Raw genomic sequence first — 23,708 nt, forward strand, 5'->3', positions numbered from 1 at the left:
CTCATTATTCAATAGGAATAATGAGTTTTATCAAAGTCTGTGCTGGAATCTCCCTGGAGATTTTAGAGCACTTCATGTTTCCATAAGCCAGTAATTTTCCAACAGAATTTTTGCAACTATTCATCTTGTCAAAAGTATCAGCATTACATATACCTGCATTCATCAATAGAGTTTCCAGCTGTAGGGAGGGCCACACGTTTGAGCAGTTCATCCCTCTCACGAGTCACTTGTCTCAGCTGGAACAGCACCGTCTCCATCTTTTCACTTGTCTGATGGACGTCGACATGGGCAGGAAGAGGGGAAGAGGCTTGATCAGAGGTACCTGCAGGAGTCAGCATGTTACAAAGGGTAAAAGCCATCCACAAACTGCAAAAGATGGAGCAGTTCATCCTATAAGATCAAACTGTTTATGCAACTATTTCAATTGAGAAACAGAATGAAAAATAAAAGAAACGAAAAATTTTGATCAGGTCACAGTACACATCTCTAAAAATAGAGTATTTGTCACTGTCTTCTTATGCAAAGCGCATACATTCTCAATTGTAATTATTTATAAGCAGTGTGAAAAAAACCCTACAACTTAAAAATTACAATTTCACTTTTGAATGCTGCAATAGGTATTGCACATTTTGATTGATTTCCAACACAGTTGTTACAGCACAGATTTGGGGGGTTTTCCGCAGCATGTGCTGCTCAAATCCTCCGTCACTGGGAGAATGATCAAATGAACCAACTCTGCGTGTCTGCGTGTGTGCATGGTGCTAGAGTGTTTCTAAATCGTTCTCACATCTGTCTAATCACTTGCATGTGCTCACAGTCTAAATAGCAAACAACCAGTCACAGTATTATTTATAAAACTGGCTCCTCAGAACAGACTGCTTTTATACAGGGGGGGCTGAAAATGTTTTGTTTCACAAATCTTTATACATGTGAAATGTGTAACTCACCAGAGGTGCCACACTCACCCAAGCTGCTGAGTGAGCTGCTGCTTTCTGAGTCGGACGGCATGGTGGACAGAACGCTGTAAGTGGACCCTGTGGGACGAACAAAAACATTAAAGTTAGCTCCGTGGCTGCATTATGGGTCGATGATTATCTCCGTCATTGTGTGGCACATCAAGGCTCCACAGCTCAAGTTACAATCAGGAACCTTTAGTGGGGGAAAAAAAAGTCCAGCTGGAGGAATAAAAGCTGGGACTTTCCCCAACTTTGGATGACAAGCCTGTGGGCTTACAGAGTGTAGCTAATTATCAGTTGGGCAGGAACTTTGAATACAGACTTGCCAGGGCCCCAAAGAGGCTGCAGTCTTTGAGCGTCTTCTTTTATCTCCTCTGACAACAACACACCACCCTTTATGTAAAAGCCCCTTTACAGAGTACAGTGATTTATAATTAACAGTAATGAAAGAACAACACTTAACATTAAAAAAGAAGACCATGAAATTTGACTACCTGATGAGTGAGTAATGACAGAAGAGAATCAGGTTGACTATAAAATACAGTTTATTTTCAGTTAATGGTAATTCACTTGCTAATTTTCTCAGTCCTTTGATTAGACGAATTGCATCTAGAATTTTTATGCAACAGGTCAAGAAATTCTAATCAAGCGGTGCAGTTGTAATTCATCATTAAAGGGCTGTATGTGGAAAAAAAACATACATGTAATTCTGATACTATTCTAATCATATTAATTGGGTGACAATTTAGCTTTTTTGTGAGCTTTGCTATATAGACCTCTAAAAATGTGCATTAGGTGTAGACATCAAGATTAGTCAAAGTCTATCCTATATGCTACAAATACTATTGTTTTCAAAAGTCTGAATGCATGGCCCTTGAAATATAACATCCAACCTATTACTCCATAACTTTCACGTACAAAGACTGAGAAGAAGGATTATATGGATTTTGCCAAAATTATCTCAGTTTAACTGTAAAAGAATCAATAAAAAAAATACAAGACAGTCTCTAAAAACAATCAAGGTTTTCATGACTTTCCGTGAGGGAAGGTTTGATGAAGACAGAACCAAAGAGCACTTGCAGTTCCTTATCCAAAGTGAGAAACCACAAAAACACCCAATGAAAGGAGCCAGAAACGACAGCTTTCCAGTCTGGGTTGAACAAAAATTTTAAAAAGCCAAGTTTTTTGTGAAGATTTGCCTGGCAACTGCACACCTGGTGTGGTTGAGTTCATCATTTTAGTAAGCCAATAGTCTGACTCCAGACTATTGGAGACTATTCTTTCTTCACTGGTGGTTCTGGTGTTGAATACTGATGGGTTATTTTGGTGGATATAAGAACCTTGTTTTGTTTTTATTTCTCCCCTGGTCTAAAGTGAAAATTACTAATTATACCATAAAATAACTTTTTTGTTTTTGAGAATCTGCAACAACCATTAGGTTCTTAATTAATATTCACACGTAAGACTTTATGTCATTCATTTCCTGCATGCCAATCCCTCTCTCAGCAATTGTGTGAAATGCATTATGTTTTAGCATTAAAAAAAAAATTATATATATATATATATATATATATATATATATATATATATATATATATATATATATATATATATGAGTACTTAGTAAAAAGTTGCTACTAGGAGATTTGATTTTTAAATTATTGGTTCATATCACTCTTTCATAAGTTCTATAGCTCCTCCACCCTCTTTTTAATCCTGAAAAAATATGAATCTCTTCTTTAAAAAGTGCAATTGTTATCTCAAATGAAGAGGTAAAGAAATCATAATTTACATGGGTTTTGGTAACATATCAGACTGATATGTTTATGTACACTTAAAACTGGTTCAATCATGCAAAAACTGTAAAAACTGTTTCCAACAAACTAGAGATCAAATGAATTCTAATAAAACACTACAGAGAGCTGGAAACTACTTGGTTTAGAATGCTGGCCTTGATCAAACAACCAGCACTGCACATTTACTGACGTCTTACTTGGCGGACGAATGAACAGCTTATAGTTTGGTTAAATCAGCATCTTCCATCCATGATGTGAAGCAGTCCAGATCTGGGGCAGTCAGGACCATGACAAACGATTCTATTTACCCAAGTCCCAGTACTCCAAATAAATCCCCGCCTGGCTGGGTTCCCTCTAACTAAAGGATACTATGAGCAGAGACTACATGGAGCCAAGCTAACATGCTTCACTCTTGTTTTTTTCTCCCAACAAATGACAAAAAAAAAGGAAAAGACTGACGTGCCTCAGGAATCGTACCATCCCGTAGATCAAGCTCTTTTTGTTCTTGCTCCAGCTCGAGTTTCCCATGACTTTGACAAGGTGTGCTGTGTTTGAACTGTGGTAGTCTTATGACTTTGGACACACTGTAGTCCAACACTCATCACTTAGCTGCTTTATTGAGGTTTAGTTGCTTAGTGATTCGTCTATTCTGTTTTCCTAACCAAGTTTTAAAAGGTGGTTTGGAGAAAGAGTTTTCTAGGCTTTCTGAAAGTATTTTAAACTAAAAGGCTTTCTTTTTATATGTGGCAAGTATTTTACCATTTTGAGAAAAGGATTTTCCCCCCCAAACATCAAACTATAACCTCAAATATTAACACATACAGTTTCTTACTAAATTACCCATGACTGTTAAATTTTTCTACATTTTGGCACATTGCAACCACAAAATACACAGCTGTTCCTTGGGGACTTTACTCTTCTGAAAAATCAAAAGCAAACTATTTTGCAAATAAAAAAAAGGCTGGTAATAATGGACACGTTTACTGCTTAAGGTAATTTATTAGTCACTGATTAAACAGCAGCATAAAACTTTCCTTGCAATATAAGTAAATAAAGCAAACCTCACAGCAGCGAAAGTGCTACTGTTAAATTTATAAACTGATGTGCACTCTTCCATTCAACACACAATTCTGATTTTTGCAAAGCGAAATTATTGATGACCAAATGCTGAAAAAGAGGAACAAAAATTCTAATTAATTATTGAGAGGTAGGGTTAGGCAGAAGAGTCAGGTGATATTTTTACACCGGATGTCTCACATTGCTTCAGAACTACTTGCAATTGAAACAGCAATTAGAAACACCAGTTTTTGCCATTTGCTTTGTAGAATCTAATTTTTATTTATTTATTTTTTCTTTCACATAAACATGAGTTATTTTCCTCAGCAACTTCAGGGGGCAGTAAACGCTGGACTCACTAGGTGGAGGGGACAGTCGTCTATTGAATTTGTATTAAATTTAAATTAAACTCCATTACACAGTTAAAATGGCAAAAATACATCTGCATAACACCGAGTAATATTGATGTATAGAAGCACTTCTGAATGTTTAGGCTTCCTTTTTTGTCAAAGAATACAATAGAAATCATTTTAAGTTAATGGAGAAATCCAGCAGGTGTTCCTGACTCCCAATCACTTGGCAAAATGATTTTCATAATGAAAACATAACTTGTATGCAAGAGCAGAGGCTAAGTAAAGGAATGTGATGAAAAGTTGGAACACAGACTTAATGCTGTTCCAGTAACATTAATCGAAGACATTTCAGACTTTTTTGCAATTTTCTGGAACTTAGTTCCAGATTAGAGGAGGGTAAAAACTGAGACTGCTTCTCCATGTTTGGTTCTGATTCTGATGCAGAGCAGGCTTGAACTTGGAGACCTGTGGTCTTGAAGATTGATTAATAAACTAACAACAACAACATAAAAGTCTATTCAATCTTAAAAATTCCAATAAAATTCATTGAAGAACATAGTTGTAAAGCAGCAAAATGAAGATGAGGTCCACATTTTGCTAAGCAAAAAGAAAAAAAAGGGATATTTGCTTTTAAACTCCAAATAAAGCAAATCTTCAATATTGTAGTTTTATTTATCTAAATATTTTAAAAATCACTGTAAATTCAAAGACTCGCCATCTTTACATAATATACGGTTTCAACAAAGATGTAAGGAAATATCAGTACTAGTAATATCACAAACAAAATACAGAAGCTAAAAAGATTTTGCTGTTGAAAATAATCCCAGGTTTTTCTTTTTGTAGTTTGAAACCAAGATAATACCCGAGCCATGATACACACCCTGATAATCTGCTGTCATCATGTTATTGTTCCTGATGAAAAGGGAGAAACAATACATAAACAAAAAGGGTTCTCCTGTCAAGCCCTAGAGCAATGGTTATATAAAAGCAGCAACTACCTTAGCTTATTAACGACAGATAGAGCTTTAAAAAAATGGTGTTATATGAATCATAGATCAATTTTAGGGACTTTCTCTACCACAGTAAAAATTTCAGAGTTGATATTTGAGAATGATCAGTAAACCTGGTGAACTTCATTCATTTTTTGGGAGCTTTTTTGTGACTCAGACACATTTAAAATGTTTTAGATACACCGATAGTAACAGGCTTTGGGTTACGAAAGGAAAGGCCCACGTTTAGGCTGTGCAGTGGAGGAACCTGTCTGCCCAGTAATAAAGGTTACCTTAGCACATTTGCAGCCTTTGTGTCGACCAACAGGAAGATGCACATTACAGCATATGCTCTCTTGAGCTGTGATGCGTTGTGGGATCCCTCAACGATCCCACAACGCATCACTGCACAGACACATTTTATCACATGGCAAATTAACAAAGCATGCATGCACATGAAAAAAAAAACTATTTAGATGAGTGATTACACAATGAATACATTATTTAACACCTTACTGAGTTATCCAGGCATGATACAATGGTTAAGGCTGAACTGAGCATCAAGCAGTGTCAATACTAAATCTTCTGGCCTGTAAAGATGCAGTAAGGGAGATTGCTGAGCAAGGAACATGTACCAATGTGAATTATGCTGCTGAATGCACCAAGAACGTGAAATAAATCAAAGTCTATTTAGCTTACAGAGTTCACAGATGCAGAGGTATTTCCAAAACAAAGAATTTACGTTTCAAGGAGAAAGACCTTCATAAATAGTCATTGTGGAGTGAGAGAAAGAAAACTTTTAAAGACAGTGGGTCGCAGAATAGTGATGTGTTAATGATGTGAAAATGAGATTTCACATCATTAAAATCTTTCTGAATATCTGAGGAAAAAGGAAGTGATATAAATTTTGTTTTTACTAGAGCTGCAGCGAGACAGTTAGCTGATTGCAATTGGATACGTTTATGCTTGATCTAAAACATTCAGTAGTAGGTTTTGCAATATGTCTTCTCCTTATCCTTTCTGATTACTGCGTATAAAGGTGGAAAAATGTAAATGAAGTAAACGTATTATTTTTGGCTGTGTTTCATTTGTACAGAAACTGCCGCACCAAAACATTTGAGTTTTTACTGTATTCGTAGATTTCCACTGATACATAGCGAGAGAACTCAGTGACTTTAGACCATCTGTGAAAAATCCTTTTTCTCTTTTTTTTTTAAATAGGCAACAAACTCACTTTGTCAAAACAGTTACATTTCTATTATGACCACTGGGTGAAAAAATTCTGTAAGTATTCTGTAAGTTGTGATTTATGATACTTAGAAGGAATCATATTCAGCTTAAATGGGTTCAGTGCAAAAATAAATATGGACCAGAAAATCTGTCCATATTTCATCTTTCAGGGCATTTCTATTTCTGCTAAGAGCTTATGGAGAATATTCTGTGATAAAGGTTTAAGTCCCACAAGCTAAGTATTAAAGTATTATTTTGTTTAGATTATAGCATGAACCATGGCATTTCTCATGTCATTAACAAATGAATTTCTTTGTGCAGTTCGACCAATTTTAGACCAGATAAAGTGCCCATGAAGTCAAAGGCAATTCGTAGCTTCTGAATTTATTCACATTTGCAAGTCAGACTATAAAGTTCTCATCTGATGAGAGTACCTTCTCTTGCATGTGCCCTGTCCCTTACAAAACTTCCATTGGATCTTTTAAAAAAATTAAAAGAAAATTATTGTAACGTGACAAAACGTGGAAAAGTCCAAGTGTTATGGTTAATTTTGCAAGCCACCGTTGTGTGAAACATAAACCATTCATTTATTGCATTTAATCAGTCAACCACAGTTTATGCAACAATGCATCTCTGTGTTGCAGCAGAACAAATCCAGCTGATGTTCTCCATTCTTACACACATTTAATTCTCAGCTCATTCATTTGACTTTGACATTGGTGTAATTGATTTTGTCACACAGACACAACTGAGCCAGTCATGTCACTTTATTGATTGTTTGAATCCATTTCTTTTAGGTCCATTAAGTAGCTTTCACATAAAGGCTGGCCGGGGTGCTTTTAGTGACATAACAAATGCGACACGCATAAAAGTGTGTGTATAAATCACATGACGGCCCAAAGGGAAAGTTGTGCCCTTTATCGAGTTGTCAATAAGTCTGTTTTACTATTCTAAGAAGAGTTTCGAAATCGGTTTTTGCGTTAATATTTTATGGAGCAGCTTAGCTCTTCCTGGTAATTAAACAACATGCAAGCGTTATGAGTGTGCCTTACCAGTGGTGCCATCCAGCAGCAGGGCGTGCAGGTGAGGGTGCGTCGCCTCTAGAGCCGTGCACAACTCCGCGAAGCAGTCCCTGTCCTTGTTCATCAGTATCTTCAGGAGAAGCTCCACTTTCTCAGAACCGGAGACGCAGTGGTGTCCCAGCTCCATCAGCTCCGACTGAGCAAGGGCCCCACGGCGAGACAAAACGTCCACGACTCGGTCCGCGTCTGTTATGGACTCCACTAAGTTCTGGTAGCATTTCTCCAACAACTCTTTATGTTGGAGCTCCATCTTCCTCTTCCCCCCCGTCCCCCCTGCCGCCGCCGCCTCCTGCTTCTCCCCGCTTCGAAGTCTCTCTCCGGGTTAGTCGACCTCACTTCGGGCAAGCTACTGAAAACTGTCCCGCTCGACCCACTCGGGACGGTTTTCAACCCGAAATGAAGGATACACAAGAAGAAGCCATATTTGCTGCCTGAGGCTGTTGACTGAGCAAAGATGACAACACATTTTTTTCCCCCCCAACTCCCCACCCGACGCTCCGTTCTTCTCGAGAGAAAAATAAATAAATAAACCTCCGCTCCGCCAAGCTGGACTGTGACGCGCTACGAAGGGAAACTAAGCCAGAATTGGAGTTCTTTCAGCATTTTGGAAACTGTAAAAACTCTCCTACAGCCCTGTCTGTGACTACAAACTCCGCCATGTCTCCACAAGTCCCCGCATCGATTCTGCAACCAATCATATTTCTGAGTCATGGACATTTAAGGTAAATGTGGGCGGAGCTTAGTTCTTAAGAACACCTGGCTCCCCGCCTCTCTTGTCACTGATTATAGTAAAAATAAATGTATCGACAACGTTGTATGGAGAAAGTATTTATTGTTGACATTGTCACGCAAAAGTATTCACACCCTCAAACTTGTTTCCCTTCCGCACCACACAACTCCAGTGTGATTTCTTAGACCATCACAAAACAGCGTCCAATTGCTTAGTGGAAGAAAAAAGTACTAAGGCCAAACTTTTCCGACATTGTCTCCACAGTAGTGTCAGCATCATGCTATGGGAATGCATTTCTTCAGCAGAGGCAGGAATGATGTCCGTGTGTTTTGGTATGGCTCACTCAAAGCTAAATCACATTGAGGATAAGGGTTATAGATGTGGACTTGAAATTTTGTCACAATATTTTGTGATATTTACTCGGATAATGATAAAAATATAAGTATTTTAATATTTCTTTGTGGTCTTTTTAGGCAACACGTTCAGCTCTGAATGCAAGGCACTTTTACAAACATACCAATTTTAAAATACGTTTGGCAAATTTTAATCACTAATCTGTGCACACATTTAATTAGATTTTCAAAAGTATTTGTTGATGTTCTCGTGAAACTGAGAGAAATCCTGCTCTGCAGATTAGGGTGATGGAAAGGAGGCCTCCCCACTGCTCGGCCAGTATTAGAACGGTTTGTTTTGACTAATATTTTTAATCCGATAAATCAGAAAGATATGGGTAATAATTTGTAAGACGATATTTTTTTTTAATTTGACAGAAAAATGAACTTCTGGGTTGAAAAATTATTTCAAATATTCAGGTTTTCTAAAATGGTTTATCTAAAATGCTCAACTTTTTGCCTGGAAGTTTATCTTACATTTGGGATTTTAAAAAATCTGTAAACACTTCATTTTTTGTCTGAAGCTGATTTTAAATTTTTTTTTCATTTCAAGCCTTTAAAAAAATTTTGAAATTAATTTTGGTTTATAAACGACATGAATATGGAGAGAAGAAAATTATCAGGTCAAATTAAAAACAGAAACCAAATAAATGTACATATTTATTAACCATATTTTACACATTCTTAATTTCTCATACAAAATTAATCCTAATTGTACAATATTCGTCATTTACTGTGAACACAGGCATAATGGATGCATATTAAGAAATCCACCGGTTCGCAGCCGTCGTGTTTCTGACTCCAGGTGGCGCTGTTATGTATGTAGTTTATGAAGGTTTTGCACCTTTTTTCAACCAGAAAACATGAATAAGCAGGAACATATAAACTGGGTGTGTCAGAATATAAGAAAAAAAAGGCCTCTGTATTTTACGGTTTTATTAAATTAAATAACTTTTACTTGAACAGAAGTGTGTAATCTGAAAAAATACTGAATCTGAAATAAAATAGCATGTTTAAAACTGGCAACAACAAAAATAAATCTATTCTGGGAGAAAAAAAATGCTGTAAAGCATGTTGTTAGTTATAACTGTATTTATATAAGCAGCTTCACTGCATTGTATTTTTGAGGATTAGGAGTCTCATCTGTAGCAAGCTCAAACATACAGGTACTGACTTTTCAGCTTAGCACAGTACACAGTGTGCCCGTACATTTAAGTTTCAAACACTTTCAGCAATGTTATATAACATCTCAAATAATTTGCTCTGCCTGATGGTGAAATCCATTTAGTTCTCACCAAGCGAGCTATCGTAGTATTTAGGAATCACTGACCGCGAAGCATCAAATCAGCATGAGGGGTTGCAGTAAAAACATTACTGAACACATTGTGTGATCTTTTTCCTCCCCATAGTTAATTTCCTATCCTCTTTTGTGTGCGCAGTCATTTTATTGTTTAAAATTTAACAAGGCTGCATGCTCTTTGTTATTGTGTTTTACAGAATGCTAGAGGAGAGATGTTAAGCTTCCGGACAGCGATATCTGCTGCCACATCTCATTATGCGTTTGTTGTCCATCTAATCCCGGGGGTTTGTAATTTGCTTGTATGCACTCATGAAGTTTAAAGCAGGATTAGGCCCCTGGCAACCAAATGTCACTTAGTTGTACAGTCCTCATTGGACAGCTGGAGAAAATCCACTGCAAATCAACAATTCAGCCAATACTTACTGATTGTCAAAACTGCAGTGATTACATCAGTGACTAGCAAAAAGTACTTAAAAAAGACATATATGAGTTGAAGTTTTCATCTATTTCATGACTCGTCTGTCTATGAATGACATGAAGACACAGCACCTTCATATACGGCACCTTCCAAGATTATCGACACTTCTTTAAGCATGTGTACAGTTTTAAACTAAATGTGTCCATTATTATACAAGCAAAATCACTTTATGTCCTAGTATCACAAACATGTCATAAAGATGTATTTCCACATGCACAGACAGTGAAGTTGTGGTATTAGTATACATTAATGCATACAACCTGTTAAAAGCTGGAATCCCAACAATGATGTTGGGATTCCACAAGCCAATCGTTTATTTCCTACACACGAGTCCGATACGTGAGCTGCAAAGCCGCAAACAAGAAGTCTTTGAAGAAAGTAATTTAAGATCGCAGAAAATCCCAGTGGGTGCCCTTTGACCCCTCCGGAAAACCTTACCACAGCACACAGAATAAACAGAGGAGAAAACATCTTCAAGAACCAAACCCTTCATCTCCTCTTTGACATGCTGGTGATGCTACAGCCTGCCAGAGGAGAAACACTCAGAAACTGTTTTAATTATATAGTAAAACTTCTCAAAATAATGGTGGATTTAACAAATTTTACTACAGTTTAGTCATCCAATAAAATGTCAAAATATTTGAGGATTTTTTTATGTCACACCAATAAGTGTTTTAGGAGCTTTATCTATTTGCATGTAGCCAAGTTGTGCGTCTTTTGCTCACTCCCATGTTAATATTTAAAGAATGTTGTATAGAAATCAGAATCAGGCAGGAGTGCAGTCTCCTAAAATAAAAACCCCATGAAAGCCCCTCCTTTGATTTCCTTTTGACCTATTTTTCAGGAGGTATCAGTGCAGACAGTCCCAGCTGAATGGAGAATACACATATAAAATGTAAAATATTTATCCTTTTTTGTCGTCAGGCTGGTGGGTTCTTTTCATTTATGTGAATAATGGTGAAGATAGAAAAGAGAAGCCATTTGTCTCAACAATACTTTCCCTCTGAGGCTGCACTTTAACGCGAGTGAACAAGACAGAAAGAAGACTTTAGGACAGCCACATCTCCTATTTATAGCCTTTATAAGAGCTCTGTGTTGCCTATCACGTAAAGCACAAAGTGGACCTGAACATCATTTTACTTAGTAATTTTACAGTAAAGGAAATTGCTTACTTTAGCCACATAAAAGGCAACTTTGAACACAAAGTGATGTTTGAGATGCACAGAGAAGGAAGCTTGCAAAACAGTCATTGTGCAGAAGATTTTTTAAAATCCAATGTTTCTCACAAATCAGCAAACAATCAGTATGTGCAAAAGCTACATTTATTGACATAAAAATGTGGAGTTCTCCAAGACTTATGGTTGGAACCTAAACATCGTAATTTCTACATTAATGGCATTTGTGGAATATCTGGTAAGCCACATTTGTAGATTACACAAATATGTTTTGTTCTAGAAGTGACTTAAAAATTATAGTAGAAAATGTGGTAGGTGAAATAGTTGTTTTTTATGCTTTTTTTTTTTAATCTAATGGCTTCATTAGGAGGAGAGAAGGTCAATCAAACTGCTGTTGTAACCGACTTCCCTCCAACTAAGAAAGCAGAAAATTAAGTTGGTTTGGAGAAAATTAAGAGGCTCTTTGACTCGAGGTATAGCAGAGTTTGCTCTCTGGTGATTGTTTTTTGGGAACTGATGGTCCGAAAACTTTCGTATTTAAAATTTTGAGAGAAAGGGGGAGATATTGACAGGTCTGTTGATAAGGTTAAGCCTTTAACAGCTTGAGCATCCAATTCTCTTTTAAACAGCCATAGAGTACATGAAATGAATCCATAAAATGTGCAAAAGAACAGAACACTGTTTTGCATTCATTGTAAATTTTGTATTTGCCACATATTTCACCACAGCCAAGTTACTGTATATTAGGGACAGCAGTACCGATAAATCCTTTTTTGTTTTACAATAAAAGTGCATTACATCTTACATAATGCAAAATCAAAAGAAGAACATGTTTCTTTAATTCATAGGAACTTTTTTGTACAATGACAATAATCATGGAAACAATTTTTTAGAACTGTATAAACACAAACTGATTTAATTTGGGCATTTCAGGTTTTATACAACAGTGTTTTAATTTTCAATAAGTTCTATACACACTAAAAAAACTTGTGGAATATTATGGTCATAAGAGATTTATGACCATAATGAAGAGATTTATGAAGCCGTTTTATATATAAAAAAAGTTACATTACTATTACTTTGTGATATTGGAAATGCATGTGAGTGTTCTTTTTCCTTTTCTATCGTCATAGTATATTTTTAACAATCTTGTTTTAAATTTTTGCTCTGTGGAAGGTACTGATTTATGTATTTTGAAATAAAATCAGGAAAATAAAACCGAATGAATTTTCAGTTCTGGTGTTACAAGCAGTTCCAGAAAACCATCACTGTATGACATGAACTGAAACTGAAAAGTGAATCGGTGCCCTCTACTGGCAGTAAAGCATAAACCTAAACAAAGACTCAATGTAAGGCAAACAAATGTATTTAATAAACAACAACAAAAAATCATATTTTGGCTGTTACATCCTAATGTTATGTGTGGCTGACATGCTTGACATGCAAACACCTTACAGAGGAACATGCTCAAAAATGTATAACATGACTTGTTTTTCCATCTTTGGCTTCTTGGCACTCAGTATAACAACGTTGCCATAAAAATTAAGCAGTTATAGGAAAACATTTGAAGCTAATTTTCAAAGGCTTGCAAGTGGAGGAAAGAAAATTTGTGAAACTAAAAGCAGAGAGGAGAGGATTTTTGCAATTTCATACATTCAAAAGTTAGTGTAAGCATAATTATGGCTTTCGAAACATGAATCTTTTCATGCAACTTCTGCTTATGGGAGTTTTGTTAATTTTTTTTTTTCTGATAAGACTCATGACATTCATGGAGTTTTGATACCTTCATTGCCACAGCAAAACTGTGAGCTATAATCTATATATTTTATTTAGCAAATAAATTGCATAGTCATTGTCAATGTTTATATTCCTTCTTCCTTTAAAGAGGATTTTCTTTAAAGAAAACTGCAAACTACAGCAGATTTTAAGTTTAAAGGATTACAATGTAAAATTTATATATTATTATTATTATATGGGACATAATTTATAGATTAAACTTTGTTGATGTAGGAAACATGGCACAAATCACACAAGTATCTATTTCTTTAAAATCTAATTTGTCACCGATGTCGTGCCCCTAATAGTATACTAAAAATCATGTTAAGTATATATGAAAATATATAATCAATATATATTGATTGATTGGCTAAAGGCATTTGCGGCATGCATCAGACGTGATATATGTCCTACGTATATCGTTTCAGTGTGGACGTATATATTGTCCCTCTGTGGTCATTCTGTTTAGTCGTTTCCGCCACACAGCTTCAAGAGCAGCTTCTTGTAATCCCCTGAAGTATCACTCTGAGAAACACAAACACAAAAATACATCACAAGCAAATACAATACCCTCCAAACTCATTGTGGGTAAAAATGTGTAAAAAGCCTTACATTTAAACAAAATCTTTATTGCAGTAGCAATTGTGCAGGGAAACATTTACATTACGTTTTATTTATAGTTTTAAAGTCAAAGTATCTTTAAGATTATAATAAGTAAGCCATTTCTAAACAAATTTTATTATTTATTTTTTTTAGGAACATGCATTTCTGCTGACTTTAACGTTAAACTCTTCTAAATATCAGTTAATCTTAAATAAAAGTTACATTTACAATACCCAGGATTGCATTGAACTCATTTACCTCGACACTCCTGAATATAAAACAGTACACATTAAAAATAAAGAGACAAAGTTTACCTGCGTTCATAAAATTCCACTTTTTTCCATAGCCATCTGGCTTTATATGCCTAACTTCTTTAAAAAACTTGAAATGTGAGCCACAGAGAACAGAGCAAAAGAGGACACAGGAAAAAAAAAATCTCTCTACTTCTTTTAAAGAGTAATTGTCAAAGATTTTTCTCTGTATGTTCTAACCTTACAAAATGTTAAAGGAGAAAAAGTGTTGTCCTATTGGCAAAAAACAAACTATTAAATGCAGGAGAGCTAGTAGTAATGTTTTTGTAAAATAAATAAATAAAATAAAATAAAAAATTAAAACTACTTACATTTATTCAAATTAAATGCAGTTTTAGAAAGTTTTCACAATAAGAGCCCCTACAATTAAGATGTATTAATTTTTAGGCTTTTTACACCTCTTTACCAATAAATGCAGACAGTGCATTTGGTGAAACTTGGATTTTTTAAAAATTAACATGATGCATGGAGCTTACCGAGATGTGATTGTACAGTGACTTCCCGTAGGCCTTCAGAAACTCCTGTCTGATATCCAGCATGTCCACCTCAGAGCGGGACACCATGACACGGATGAGGGTCGTGTCCTTGGTCCCTGCTCCCTGTTAGCAAATCATTAGGTAGATGTCCATTACACTCTCCCATCCTTCAATACACATTATGGGATGGCAGTAGCTTTTCACTATTATAAAGAAATGAAAAGATGACAGAAAAGTGTACCTTCATAGCCTTGTGGAGCCGTTCAGCAAAGTAGGCTGGAGTATTCTTGATGCATTTGACTAAAATAAACAGAGATCAGAATGTAACGTGTTGCTTTTTCTGTGATAGAAATTACAGAATTTATCTTTTTTTTTCAAAATCTCTACTAGTCAGTGTTAATCCACCTTTCTTGAGATGTTGTGTGCTTTCATTCATGTAGTTTAATGACAAACCTCAAGAAATGTTATGACAAATGTTATGCCTTTATCATATTATGTTTACTGTCAAACTTAGGTCAAGCACAGTGGCTTGTAAAAGTATTCGCAACTATTTAATTCTGCCACATTTTGTTACATTCAAGCTTCAAGGTATATTATTAATATTTTATGTGGTAAATCAACACAAAGTAGCACAAAATGATTTAAGAAGGGGATACAAAAATGAAAAAAGAAGGAATGGTATTAGTGAGAGAAGTAAAATAGAAGAAGGGAAAAAAGAAAAAGATGGTCAAAAGTAAAACAACATTTAGACAATGCAAAAAATACAATAGTTGAAGTGAAAGTACATATATTGTCAATACTTTTAAAGTACTGAAATAAGTTGCATAGTAATCCTGGACATGGAAAAACACAGAAACATGAAGGCAATTTGGTAAGATGAGACCAAAATTTAACCTAATAGACTACATGCAAACACTGCATGGGAGAGAAACCCAACACTTAACACAACAGTCCCTAACACTGTGGTGTTGTCGTACTTTGTGTTGAAGCACACAATATTCTAAAGGTATACAATCAAATTTGTGATTGCAATGTGATAAAAGGTAAAAAAAAGAAAACAAGATGAATGAATAATTTTGCACGACACTGTCAATCCTGCGATTGTATATCAATAGTAGAATTCAGACAGCCTCTGCATCTTGATAATGAATCATTAAGCTGCCTGACTGGTTTTTGACTCCCACTTAAGACAGAACAATGGTTGAAACTAAAAGTGAACACACCAACAGCCACCATCCCAGACTCCAGATTTCCAGACATTTCCCTGCATATACTCTTTTCAATGTCTCTCCCAGTCATCTGCTGGTACTCCTGGAAGACTGGCAGCAAAAAACAAAATAGAAAAGTAAACGGCATGGTTACAATCAAACTGTATGCAAAAAAGAAAGAAAAAAAAAACAGCAAATGACAAACCTGCACGCAGGTGGGGCTTGCTGCGAGCGCACAGGATTGCATTGAACTGTGACTCATCAGTCCCCACTTTATTTTCACCAGCCGCATACAATTTCTAAGAAATGAGAAAAACTTGATCATCTTGTTTTTTAAGTTCTTCCTAAACTCATTTAAACTATGAACGAGCTTGAAAGCCGTACCTGAGCGTCCTGTTTTGCCAATGAGATGTCAACAGCCTCCCTTTCATCACGATTTCCCTGATTTGAATAAAAACAAAACATCAGCGTGGCAGAGTACATAGGAAACTACAAGCAGGATTAGTGCTTCACCCAAGTAACTCTGCTCTGACTGAACATGAGCTATTTTTTTAACAATGAACACAAACTTAAGTCTCAAGAAGTACAAAGATGTTGGTAACATACCCTAAGAGTTGCAGTTGTAATTGCAGTGAAATGTGGCTATACAAAGACTTTGAAGAGCTGAATATATGCACATAACACTTTAGATTTTAGGAGTAAAAAACATGAATTTTTCTCCACTTCCCAATTATGTACAACTTTGTAGTGCAACATTCTAGTAAAAAAAAAAAGTTTTGTTTTGGTGTTCATTTGGTTGTAACATGACAAAATTAATAAATGGAAAATGACTTGCACTGGTAGCGTCTCACACTACACCTACTCATTCACACACACATATATTCACACAACAAGAACAACTCTTGCAGTTGAATGTTTTTTTATCCCTCCCTTCCCCGCCTCTCTCACATTTTTATCATTGTGATCAGCTCTCAGATTGTGATCTACTAACTCCAACTGTCTTTCTGGTCTCCGAGTATCTCGAGGGTAAAAATATACTGCATGCCTCATGTTATGCAACCCTAATTTCAGATTTAGCCAATCAGTAGCTTGCAATGTTTAAAATCAAGACAAATCTACCTGACAAAGAGACACCAGGAGTCGGCGGAAGTGACCAGAGGTGTCACTGGTAATGGCGTCCTCCAATTTCTTTCCGTATTCTGAAAGGGAAGGAAACTTTTTACGGGAGAAACGCTGATTCAATATTTGGTTTCAACTCACATGTAGGCCTCTCTGATCGAGAAGAGATTTTCTTAATACAAGTCATGGCATTGTGTCAATATGGGCTATTAAAAATCATAAATGTTTACAAAAATTTTAAATGTATAACAAAACATGCAAAGATTTATTAAAAAATATATAGTATTGTAATTGTCTCACAGACTAGCTTATGAAAATAGCACACGCAATATTGCTGATTTGAACCTCAGTTTTCCTCTTTGGTTGAACCTAGAAGAGGCTCAAAGCTGTGTTGCTGAACTAGAAAGCCGTTTATGGTGCAAACACCTAACAAACGAAAAGCACATCATATCTTGCTGGGTTCTGAGGCTACATAAACTCCAAGATTACATTTCTCCTGCATTCTCCACAGAAAACTTGAGAGCGCATTTTTGGCAATTTTGATTATAAAAATATAAATGTCAGGACTGACTCACCAGCTTTGTAGACACTGTTTATCTCTTGAATCTCTGCGTTGGAACGCGACGATAAAATCTCAATCAGACATGCTTCATCAGTTCCAGCTCCCTTAAAAAGCAACAAATTAAAAATGTTCAGTAAGGCATTCAATATCTTTCTCCGATGGCAATGTGAGTACTGAAGTAAAAAAGGAACCAAAACTATTTTTTTTTCATGGTCAAACTTTCCTTTCAATTACAAACTTTATAGTTTGTAGCTGTGGTATTTTTTGCTTAAGCATGTAAAGGACAAAATGGCCAATTTTCCTCATCCTTTTCATCTATGTGTCATTTACCGGTATGTAATATTTACATTTAATTTTGTTTTTCTTTGTCTTAGGAAGTACTCCTGACCCAATGCTTCTATGCATAGTTGTATCATTTTCCTCAATTAAACAACAACCTGCTGCTGCTTTACACACTTTCTTTGACACCATTTTATCAACTGGCCTCAGAATCAACAGAATTTGACTGTACTTCAATGTAATTTAAATTAAACTGCATGTATCTGGATCAGATAAAATTTTGTCAAAAGTGATATACATTATATGAAATACCATAAAACTTATAAAACTTTATCTTGAGGTCATGCATTAACCTGAATTAAATGTAATTCAAATGCAATTCATTCCAACCTTTATAGCCTCCCTCATCTCAGAGGCAGCAAACTGCGCAGGGGTCTTCAACATGGCAAGAACCAGGTCTTCAAAGTCTCTGCTAAGTTCAGACTTAAGATCACGGATTAAATCCTAGAAGGCAATAAAACAAAAACAGAACAGAATGAAGATGTAAACAGCAAAGCACAGAACGGAAAAATAAATATATGTATATATCTAACAAATCAACCTTTCCATATGTAGTCTTGTAGGCTGAAATCAATGCAACCCTCTGCTTGTTGGAGCGATTTCCCAGGAGCTCAATAATGGCATTTTCATCAGTTCCTGTTTCAAAGTTTTTGTATTTAAAATCCATTCAAATGTTTTGAACTGTGACTGGACAAAAGTGTCTCGTGGATTTATTTTCACGGGGTGACTCACCAATGCCCTTCATTGCTTTCCGAAGAACTTCAACGTCTTTCAGTGGATCAGCTCCAGGGAAATCTTTGATGGAACCCCTGTATCCTTTCTATAAATGCATGTCAGCACATAAAGTATAAAATACTTAACACAGGTGTATTTGCTTGGCTGTATGAAGTTTAAGAGGAATTATTGAATAAGCACAAGTATAACCTACAGGAATTGCTGGTGCCTGAGGGTTGGTTGGAACGCCGCCCCCGTATCCAGGCATCGAGGGGCCACCCGCAGGGGCTCCAGGATAGTTTGGCATTGGCTGGCTTGGGGCAGGGCCCCCTGGGTACCCTTGCGGAGCCCCTCCAGGCTGCAAAACAGTATAAGGGCTATGAGGACTTAAACTCTGATAAAATAGTCTTAGAAAACAGATGAAGGTTAGTCAGGTTTTATCTGTTCATTTTATTTAAGACAGTCCACTTTAGAGACAAGGATTCAATTACCGCGCCATAGCCACCTGGTGCTGCACCCCAGCCTCCCCCTGCAAAGTAAACAGCGAAAATAACAGTCAACATGTAACCAAACTCTCCTTTAAAACAAAATGTACATTTTTCTGGCGGCCTCACCTGCTGGAGGCATGGAGGGATAACCTCCCTGACCTGGTTGTGCAGGGTAGCCACCACCCTGAGGAAAGCCTCCAGCAGGGGCAGGGTACCCTCCAGCTTGGGGAAATCCCCCTGCTGCTGGCGGGTATCCAGCCTGAGGAGGGTATCCGCCACCCTGTGGGGGGTAGCCTCCTCCTCCTGGAGGATAGGCACCTGGTGCCGGAGGATAGCCACCCCCTGCCGGAGGGTAGGCGCCTGGTTGGGGTGGATATGCCCCTGGCTGAGGCGGGTAGCCCCCTCCCTGTGGCGGGTATCCTGGGTAACTCATCTTCAGAATCTGGAAGTATAATGCACACTTAAGGAACATTGTCCAATCCAATATATTTTTCAAGGTACGGATGTAAAATTTAACAGCGTTTATTTTTAAATTGAGATTCTCAAAGAAAAATATCATCACATTTTGATATAGTTCCAATATCCCAGGTGTAAAATTACATGTAGTAACATTTCTTTTCCCCCTCTGGCAAACCACAAACATCAAAAAGTAAAAAAAATAAATATTTTTTTAGTTCCACATTCACATGCAAATGCATACGCTGCAAGACCTGTTCGAATTGCACAATTGTTGACGTGGCTTTATTACTTCCCAGTACTGCAAACAGGACTGTTAATGAAGGTAGGTGATAAGCTACAAGGTAGATTAGAAGCTACAAAGTGAGAGTGTCTGTAATCAGAACTGTGACGATGATAATAATAATAATGGAGGAACTGGGTTCCTGTCTAAGAAAGAAATTCAAATAATTGACTTTTAATAGTTTTGCTACTAAGATGATCACAACTTGTAATCATATTTTATAATCCAACCCTGCTTTTGACTTCTCCAAAACTTTACCCTTAAATTTTCTGGTGTGTCTCTTTATTTTTATGATCCTGTTTGTTCAGTGATGTGCACTAACAAACTCCTGAGGCCTTCACTGAGCAGTCGTATTTACGGTGAGATTAAATTACAAACAGGTTAAGGCTATCTAAATAGATGACTTGACAGGTTGCACTGAATTTTATTTTGGGGTATCAGAGTGAGAGGCTGAATACTAAAAAAGGAAACATTTTTATACAATTTAAAAACAAATGCGTAACATTTTTTCCCTACTTCAAAAGTGTGCAGAACGATGGATTTTATTGGAATGTCACATCATAGACCGGTCAAGTAAAATTCCCCCCCAAAAAAGTTTTTTTTTACTTAAAACAAATGAACAAAAGTTAATTCAGATTATACAAAGTAACTTAAGTTGTGGTCAAACTATTTTCAATTTCTGCCATTAAATAAAATAAAATATTCAAAACCAAAATTCCTTATTCTGAGCCTAAAAAAACAAAGCTTCATTGTAAAGATACGAGTTCCTAGAATAAGTTGAACACACCCAGCTGCTTTCCAGCATTCTTACGTTCGACTCGCAACACCCGTGAAGCTTTCACGTGCTGTCGTAATTGTCAACTCTTTTTTCCAGGCGGGATTTACAACTAATAGGCTATTTGCCAAAAGGATGTGAGAATAAATATATAACAATGTTTTCTTGTTTGGTAAGAGGTGCTTAGTGTAACCAGCACATAAACTTTAAAGATGACTTAAGTTAAACTTAGGCATTTATTTTACTTTTATGAAGGACGATAATACGAAGCTCACCCAAACACAGCAACATTTCTAACTTGAAGGCATCATAGGCCTGACTTTCCAACACCGGAGCTAGCTAAAATTGTGAGATTTTTACAGCGCAATCGCATTAATACCCAAGTACTCGCATAAGAGCATATAACGACGATAATAAAGCGACTTTTTTCTCAAACTTCCTTCCTTTAAATGTTAAAGCACTTGGGGGGAAATTGGACGTAGAGTTCATTCTTCGTTACCACAATTTTGAAGAAAACTATAATCTTTGCGCCTTTAGCAACCGACCTTAATAATTCAGAGAAACGCAAAACAGGAAGCTTGCTAGGGATGTTGTGAAAACGAAAACAACGCTGCGACCGTTTTTATCGAAAAAAAGACAAGCTTTTGCTGCCGCTTCTGCGCAGAATCAGTTTCATCCGGCTAATCTACTACATTCCAGCCTCGGAAACAAAAAGTCTCAAAATTGTCGAATCTGCGTTCTCTGGAAAAACTAGAATTCTACAAATACAAATTCCTTCTTCGATTTGAGGTTGTGGAACTACAGAAACACTTACTCACAGATTACTGGCTTGCGCCGTCAGATCCAGGAAGAGAAACGCGAGGGAGCGGAGGCTCTAGCGGGGAGTTAACCGAGGTGGGTGGGTCCCTCTGCAGGCTCCGTTTCCGTCCCCTTTTATACAACCTTTGCTCCCATCCAGGAAGCTGGTGACTCAGAGAGCTTTGGCTGCAACCACATTCTCCGCAATAAACAAGACATCAACTGTCATTTTTTCCATTCCCACCTAACATGATTGCAGTGACCCTAAAATAAAGTCCAGGGATAAGTTTCCATTCCTATGTCACGGGGTTATTTCTTCCTAAAATATAATAAAATGACAAAATGCAGCCTAACTAGAGGAGGACTGTCGAGCCTGGAGTGGTTTGAACTTAAGAACACACTTTATATATATAGAGAGAAAAAGCTAAATTTCAAATTGAATTAGATTCCCTAGCCACTTTATCTGCAGCTTTTTCTCATAAACACAAAGTAGAATCACCCAGCCAGGATCTGAAGAAGGTGAAAAGGACACCTGAACTTAAAACCAAGCATCAGAATAGGAAGAGGAAAGAAAATCGATTTGAACATTGCATATTGTTGTTGGTGCTACACAGGCTGGTAGTATTTCAGAAACTGCTGATCTCCTGGAATGCAAAAATGGATTGTTGATGTCAGAGGTCAGTATAGAATGGGCTGACTGATACAGGACGACAGAAACACGACAGTTGCTCAGTTAAAGAAGGAAAATAAAAGGTTGCATTCAAGGTATGCAGAATAGCATATCTGAATAAATGACATGTCAAACCATGAAGCAGACAGGAACAAGTGTTAGGTACTATTCTTGTCAGGTCAGAACCAGAAACAGAGGTTACAATGCACACAGGTTCACTAAAACTAAACAATAACATATTGGAAAAAAGCTGTCAGGTCCAGTAACTCTTAATTTTAGCTGCAACCTCAACATGTCGATCCATAGTTTGCCCTCCAACATATCATCTCCTGTTCTCCTTTTAGTGAAGTATCTGTGTTAGTTTTGTATTTCTTATCGTTTTTTTTTGTTTGTTTTTTTTTTTTTGAGGACCAAATCCAAATCCAGTGTACTTTACTGTGTGTAGTCCATCATTGTGGCATATCGTGTTAAAATTTCCGATCTATGTATTTTTGATTCTCTGATTCTGATTCTCTAGGGTCAGAATTTAGCGTAAACAACATTCTGTTAATCAGATGCATTGGTTAGCAGCATCTTGCTGCTACTTTTCCTCTTAAATGTGATGGAGGTAACTACTTAATTTTTTACTCCGTAACACCAATCACATTAAGTGTCTGATTAGAAATACAAATATTGTTTATTACAGTTCATAACTTTTACTCTTTGGAGCAAAAATGTTCAGTGCATGTACAGGAAGTGCTTTGGCTTGCCACATCACACTCAGTTGTCCGCTTTTGCTTTCACACTTGCTCTGACATTCGTGTTAAACTCAGACTATGGAAACCTCTTTGTGGGGAGCTTTCACCACATCGCTCATAGCAAAAGAGAAGAATAATGAAAAAATAAATAAAGTTGTTGACTGTTACAGTCAGTTTCTTGAAAGACTAGGAAGGTGAATGAAATCTAAGTAGTTGGTAAACAGATTGACAAGTTTCTACATTCCAAAGAAGGCAAGTTATTATTTTTGTAACACCAGTTTTTTTTTTTGTTTTGTTTTGTTTTTGTTGGGACATGTTATCTAATTATGGAGAGTACTCACATCAACTGCAAAAATATTTCTTTGGTTGTTTTTGTTTAAAATGTTGAAGTTAAAGATTAGGATAATAATCATCATTGTATTCTGTACACAATGTCCTCACAGGCTAAGTTGGAGGAGTTCCTTCTGTGTGTCTCAGATGAGGATGAGCAGCTGTTCAACATCAAGAAAGAACTCAAGAACTCATTTTGTTTGACTTCTTTGTTTAAATTCAAAGGTAGATGCAGCTTCCATTAGTTTAATATTTAATCTGAACAGAGGTCCTGAAGAGGGACCAAAGAAGTGATGATGTAGGAATAGAAATTAAAGAATATGAAGAATACAACTCTTGAATTAACATAAGAAAAGTGAAAGAAACACAGCTATAAAATAAGCTGAAAAAGATTCAGAGGTCATATTAAAAGTAGAATAACACTCACGTAAATTTAAATTTGGGGTGTTATGTGATCAGCCAACACAAAGTAGTGATTTGTTGTGAATGACTGGAAAACTACAGATTTAAAATGTTTTGCAGAAAT

The 23,708-nt window shown here is 36.5% G+C and overlaps 2 protein-coding genes across 7 annotated transcripts in view; both read right to left on the bottom strand.

The window, feature by feature from the left end:
• LOC129368105 (disks large homolog 5-like) overlaps nt 1-8,154 on the bottom strand; it is a 28,942-nt gene extending 20,788 nt beyond the window's left edge. For 2 of the 5 annotated variants that reach the window (XM_055042955.1, XM_055042952.1), the window contains exons 1-3: nt 7,433-8,154; nt 966-1,034; nt 154-322 (exon numbers count right to left, since the gene is read on the bottom strand). In XM_055042955.1, the coding sequence (XP_054898930.1) occupies nt 154-322; nt 966-1,034; nt 7,433-7,712 (518 nt within the window). In that variant the 5' untranslated portion in view covers nt 7,713-8,154. Of the gene's footprint in view, nt 1-153; nt 323-947; nt 1,035-7,432 lie in introns of all 5 variants that reach the window. The other 3 variants (XM_055042954.1, XM_055042951.1, XM_055042953.1) reach the window with 2 other exon arrangements.
• A 4,733-nt stretch (nt 8,155-12,887) lies between these two features.
• Nucleotides 12,888-21,590, bottom strand: LOC129368081 (annexin A11-like). Of its 2 annotated transcripts, none has more exons than XM_055042913.1 (15): nt 21,462-21,590; nt 19,260-19,575; nt 19,137-19,174; nt 18,860-19,003; nt 18,664-18,751; nt 18,473-18,567; nt 18,262-18,375; nt 17,606-17,696; nt 17,031-17,110; nt 16,296-16,352; nt 16,117-16,210; nt 15,927-16,022; nt 14,945-15,003; nt 14,704-14,826; nt 12,888-13,838 (listed from the first exon to the last, which is right to left on the bottom strand). In XM_055042913.1, the coding sequence occupies exons 2-15, from the start codon at nt 19,564-19,566 to the stop codon at nt 13,779-13,781; spliced, it is 1,446 nt and encodes a 481-aa protein (XP_054898888.1). In that variant the 5' UTR covers nt 19,567-19,575; nt 21,462-21,590; the 3' UTR covers nt 12,888-13,778. The 2 variants fall into 2 exon arrangements, with proteins under 2 accessions (XP_054898888.1, XP_054898889.1); XM_055042914.1 differs by having other exon boundaries at nt 21,466-21,569.
• Between the last annotated feature and the right edge of the window lie 2,118 nt (nt 21,591-23,708).

The sequence above is a fragment of the Poeciliopsis prolifica genome, unplaced genomic scaffold (assembly GCF_027474105.1).
Source record: "Poeciliopsis prolifica strain line A6 unplaced genomic scaffold, Auburn_PproV2 SCAFFOLD018, whole genome shotgun sequence".
NCBI lineage: Eukaryota > Metazoa > Chordata > Actinopteri > Cyprinodontiformes > Poeciliidae > Poeciliopsis > Poeciliopsis prolifica.